The sequence below is a fragment of the Limulus polyphemus genome, unplaced genomic scaffold (genome assembly GCF_000517525.1).
Source record: "Limulus polyphemus unplaced genomic scaffold, Limulus_polyphemus-2.1.2 Scaffold1428, whole genome shotgun sequence".
Taxonomy (NCBI): Eukaryota; Metazoa; Arthropoda; class Merostomata; order Xiphosura; family Limulidae; genus Limulus; species Limulus polyphemus.
This window is the reverse complement of record NW_013667038.1, coordinates 127,759-133,646: the sequence shown is the minus strand read 5'-3', so window position 1 is coordinate 133,646 and position 5,888 is coordinate 127,759. Positions and strand designations below refer to the sequence as shown.

General features: G+C 28.1%; 1 protein-coding gene across 1 annotated transcript in view; it reads left to right on the top strand.

Annotated features, from left to right (window-relative positions):
• Positions 1 to 5,594, top strand: part of LOC106463513 (decaprenyl-diphosphate synthase subunit 1-like) — a 30,638-nt gene extending 25,044 nt beyond the window's left edge. Inside the window, exons 6-10 of the mRNA XM_013923554.2 lie at positions 791 to 922; positions 1,856 to 1,936; positions 2,922 to 3,035; positions 4,133 to 4,213; positions 5,158 to 5,594. Of these exons, the coding sequence (XP_013779008.1) occupies positions 791 to 922; positions 1,856 to 1,936; positions 2,922 to 3,035; positions 4,133 to 4,213; positions 5,158 to 5,298 (549 nt within the window). The 3' untranslated portion in view covers positions 5,299 to 5,594. The remainder of the gene's footprint in view (positions 1 to 790; positions 923 to 1,855; positions 1,937 to 2,921; positions 3,036 to 4,132; positions 4,214 to 5,157) is intronic.
• The last annotated feature ends 294 nt before the right edge of the window (positions 5,595 to 5,888 follow it).

Here is a 5,888-nt window from a genome sequence, read left to right as displayed (position 1 = left end):
ATATGAAGGAGCGTTTCCAAAAATGAAAAGAGGTGGGTGGGGTGCCACTGAGTTTAATTTATTACATGAGTAATATCTTAGCAAATAGAAAAGATAAGACCTTCTTGTTTTATATTCTAGCTTGTCAATATCTGTAATTTGAGTTTCTGATTTGGATGAAACTGTAGACTTAGTATCTAATTTGAACCAGTGCTGCATTCAACATACCACGTGACACACAGAAATCGATGTTTTTCTGTGTTTTTTAATATTTACTTTGAAATTAAAAAATTGTGTAATATATATAGTTCTAAAATTTGAATTATAATCTACAATTTGATACCAAACTTATTGACACAAGTTCATGAAATAGTAGTTCAATAAAATTTTGAATGCGAGTCAACAAACAACATGACATGGCTTTTCACTTGTGACCAATCTCGAAAGGGTTAACTATATTTTATTGAGATTAGTTACATTTCTTGTTTGTTTTCAAAGAACATATGCATCAAAGTTCATTTATGTTTTCACATGAGTTTAACTCAAAATGCAATCACTCGAACTGGTAATAAAAAAATCTTATAGAACAATAAGCTTTTTCAGTGGATTAGAAGGGTGGATCATATTAACCCAGATATGATGTCTTACGCTTCAAAATTACAAAAATGTGATTCACGTGTAGCTTGATTATGAAACATGTGATACTTATGTGTTGATAAAGCTCTCTCAAAATATGATGATAAAACTATTTAAACAATATCTGTTACTTCTGAGTAAGTTATTATTTTAAGTATTATATCGTTATATGCAGGTATTGTTAGATCTTGTTCAAGGAGAGTTCATGCAGATGGGTTCCAAAGAAAATGAAAGTGAACGATTCTCTCACTATTTACAAAAGACATTCAAGAAAACAGCTAGTTTAATGGCTTACACATGTAAAGCTGTAAGTAAATTTGAAGTTAAGATTTTACTATTTTTCTTTCGTTATGCCTAAAAATTGAATATTGAAACATACGTTAACAAGAACTCGCAGTTCCTTTGCTTTACTATTTAAAGTGTTAATGCTGTATATTCTTTCTGAAACTTCTATATAAATTTTATTAAATATAATCATGATAAATTCTTATCAGTTTTAAACTTTCCGTTGAGCAGTAAAATTAATTCCTTTTCAACTATAATCAAGAACCAGTTAGAGAAACACAAATAGCTTCTAAATCTTCATGATAAAGCTATTATTACAACTGAATATTTCTTCATATACCTAGATAAATATTTGTTTATGTATCTCATTTACTAAAAACCTTTATGGATTTAGATCACACGAGGTATCCAAATATGAGTCTCAGTTGTTCAAAAATTTTCTGGAAGCTTTGAATACACATTATTTATTTTAAAAGAGTAGGGTTTTATTGGAATTACTTTGTCAATTTATCTTCCATAAAGTCCACTGTAGGGACTATTAGTTATAGTATAGATATAGGTAAAAGAATCTCAGCACAGATGATGCCTTGATATGAAATATTTGGTTCACACATGCATATACGTTTGAGAACTTGAATAAATAAGTAAATGTTTGATAGGTTACAGTATGTTTCTACATTACTGTTTTTCATTGTTATTTTTAGTATTAATAGCTTCATTAATAAATAAAGTATAAAATTATGATCTGAATATAAAGTGGTTTATAATTTTAATGTATACACTGTATTTAGTATAATAATATACCTTAGGTTTACTTTGTCTTGACTTATGAATTAAAAAGTTAATATTTGTGTAATAGTAATAACTTGTATGTTTAAAAGCTTTGGTTTCATATCACCCTGTACTAATCTTAGAATTATTGTTTTTTTATATTGAGTTTTCATTATATTACTAGGTTGCTTACTTAGCAGGGGCAGATGAAAAACTCCAAGAAGCAGCTTTTCAATATGGCCGAAACGTGGGTATTGCTTTTCAGGTAAAGTCTCGATGGGTTTCGTTACTTTATGATTGAAATCAGACATGCATATTATACCACAGGTTTATATGAAAACGTTTCACATGTTGTTTCTCATAATAGTCACTAATGGAAGGAAGATTTCCAGTTTCATGCTCTATTGAAGCCAATTGTTAACTGTATTCTTTGTCATCAGTCACATGATAACCATTTTACTTATTATACTGGGATGTTTTGTTTTTCTAAGTTTTTCGTTATATTCTTATAATATAGACATTTCTTTTCTTTGTCCAGAAAAAACAACTTATGTTTTGTTCTTTTGTTTTACTTAATATGTGATAACAAGAGGCTACATGGGACCTATTCTTATGCTTATTCAGGCTTAGTTTAAAAGAAGAAATAAATATTAAGAGTAAAAAAAACAAACTGATATTTTGTTTTTGCCACAATGAAAGGTAAAATCTTTATTAGTTACAGCCGACTAGTTATCATCATCATCATTAGGGCTAGTGTCTATTATCTGATGGTAACTATGTTACAGAATCTAGTCGGCGGTAACTCATAATAAAGATTTTAACTTTCATTGTGTTAGAGAACGTAGAATTTTGTGTTTTTAACTGTTAATATAGTAGAACAATGTGCCTGAAAATAAATTATAGAAAAAAAATATATTTTAATGTTCACACCTTTTTTTTTTCTCTTTGTTCATCATTCTGATTACTGAGTGTCACTGGCAAAGTAGCTGAAGTTTGAGTCAAGCATGTGTTGTTTTTTCCTATAGATATGTATACTTGTATAAAGTTTGCTTCATGAACCTTTATATTGCTATTTTTCTTTAAATAAACTTATGAATAGAATTGTGATATGGATTATTTCAAAATCAGCAAAATGGTAGAAAAGGTATTAAAAATAACATTTCTGTGGTATTTCTATTTAAGTTCTGTTTGACTTAAAGTTCTAAAAAAACACGATGAATCTTCTTATTGGTAAGTGTTCTTTGTTCCAGTTAATTGATGACTTGCTAGATTTTGTATCCAGTCAAGCAGAAATGGGAAAACCAGCTACAGCAGACCTGCGTTTAGGCTTAGCTACAGCACCTGTTCTGTTTGCATGTGAAAAGGTTAGTTTCATTAGTTTAATACAGGTTTTCTTTTAGTTAATTCAGAATTATAAGATGTATAGATACGTTTATAAAAAAATTTCTATTTAGCAGATCTACTCTGAAATAAAACATTTTTAAACCACACTGTCGAAGTTAAGATAAGTATTGTGATTTTCAGGCACAATATGAAGCAAATATAAACTTTATTTTTGCTTTTCTACTGTTTATTGCATAATGTTTTTTATTAGGTGAAGAATATTCATAATTATTGCAACATAATTGATTATGATAAAATGCTCCACAGAATTAATATTTACTTGTATAAAACTTAACTTTAAATGACACCTACATGTTTTTTATTACATTATAACATACCAATTGAGCTCTAGTGATAATTTTCTTGATGTTTGTATTGTATTAAGCTTCTGGTACAGATTCTTGCAGGTGAAGCCGGTTCCTTAATAGGTTTAATAATTCTAAATAAAGATCTGTTTACTGCTCTGATTTCTTTTTTTTTTTTTGTTATTCTCATAAAATTATCATATTATTCTTCATATTTCAATTATAAGGACAACATTTCCCAGTTTCCAATCTCCATAAACTGTTATAACCATACCTAGCAGTATGAATATCATTACGCAATTATCAATTAGCTTAACCTCTCAAGTTTAGTGTGTAATATTCTAAATCATTCTGGGAATAAAACAAACTTTGTAAAATCACACACACACACACACAGAAAACATCTCTATAGTAGCTTTTAACCAGTAGTTTTTGTTTTTGATATAGGTAGAAATTTTAATTCATTACATAAACTTGTATAAATTATAGATAGTTTGAAATATTATTAGAGAAAAAAAAATGTTTGTAATATACTTTTTTTCTCGAGTAATATACTTGAAACTAATAAATAATATAAATCAACCCCACAGACTTTCTGTAGTGTTTATAAGCTCTTTTTAATGATAAAGATCTTACTTAGCTTTTCTGGCCAAGATATATATTACCATGTGATATTGTAAATGAAAGCAGTTTAATAAAAATGCACATTAATGTGATATTAATATAGAGTTTTTGACACTTAAGATAATTTCCATAATTGTGTTGTTTTATAGTTTCCAGAACTAAACTTCCTAATTATGAGAAGATTTTCTGAACCTAATGATGTGGAGAGAGCGTATGAAGCTGTTATGAAGGTATTTTGTTACATTCATTTCTTGGGAATGGCATTTTTAAATTTCAGTGGTTATGTTTATTTTTTATGTTACATATACTCTAGCCATGTCTGATTATTGTATGTTTTTGTTAGTAACTAAGAAAAGAAATGTTTTACAGAACAACTATACAAAAACATATCGGTAGTAAACATGAGTTGACCAAAATGCAATGAAAGATAAAATGCATAATTGATGTTTCATCCAACTAACACTGTCCAGTCTGATGGTGGTTATTTTTTTCATATGTTTTTCTTATATTATTATTATTATTCCAGTCTGACAAAAATTGTTTTTATTTTCATAAATTTATATTATTATTGCCATTTCGTTTTGGTGAAATGCAAAATAATATTTTAATGCATTTATTCTGTGTTTAAGTTCAAATGTTTGATATTACACTGTTAATTTGTCATTCCTGTAGTAGCCAGAAAGTAACCTTTTGGTTGGGAAACATTTTTGTAAAGCTTAACTCTTCTTGATTTCGGACCACATCTGGTCATTTACCTTAACAAATTGTACACCTTAGTCTCTACATTTGATTTTATGGGAATTTCTAATAATATTTTGAACAGCTAAGTATCATTATTTTTAATTTCTTTAAACAAATTTTGTGTATTGTTGAGATATTTATTCTATGATTTACAAAATAATAGATAAAACAGTTACTCTGGATTACTACCTCTTAATTTTTATTGAAGAAAAACGTTCAACTAAAATGATGGATTTAAGTTTTTCTGGACTTGTACACAAAAATGAATGAATAGTATAATCAGTCATTAAGCATGAGTTTTATGCTCAACAGTCACATTGTTAATTTACATGTTAAATTAGTAATGATCAATTATAGTTTTTGTTTATCATAATGGAATATACTGAGGTACTTTTGTCAAACAAGCTAACAATCTTCTGTTGTTGACATATAGAGTGAGGGGTTGGAACACACAAGGATGCTGGCACAAAAGCATTGCACAGAAGCTGTACGTCATATAGCATTATGGTCAGACTGTCTAGAGAAAAAGGCTTTAGTGACACTCGCCAATAAAGTGCTGAACCGAAAAAAATGATAGCCCTTAGCAACACTAAATAGAATTGAGACAGGAAAGTTTACGTCTTTTATGACTGCAAAGAAAGAAGACCAGTTCTAAATGTATCAGGAATGTAGTTTTTCTGTACCGATTGGTGCTTTAGTTTGGTAAATAAGTTAAACTGTAGGTAAATTAGTATAATTCGTTTTTATATGGTAGTTTTTGATTTTGTGATTTTTCTGAAGCAAGAACAGTAGTGACATTTATAATATGCTTTTAAAAATGTTAAGTGTGACAGAAAAAAAATATCGTAATAGTTAACCTCTATGTTTAAAAATAATATTAATTTGATGCCTTATATAAGAAAAGATTAATAGTTTAGTTACAAAAAAAGAAGAGTGTATAGAAAAATAATTTTCAGTATTATTGCACCTTCCTCAATACAAAGTTGTAAAAACACTGATTTGACCTTGTAAAATGTTCACCACACAGACTGTGATAAGCTTTTTTTTTGTTAGTTTAAATTCAACCCAGTTCTAATATTAACTTATCAGGGCATTTCTTTTACAGATACTTTGTACAAAATGTAACAAAGACAGTAATTATAATCATGTTAACTCTGACAGTTT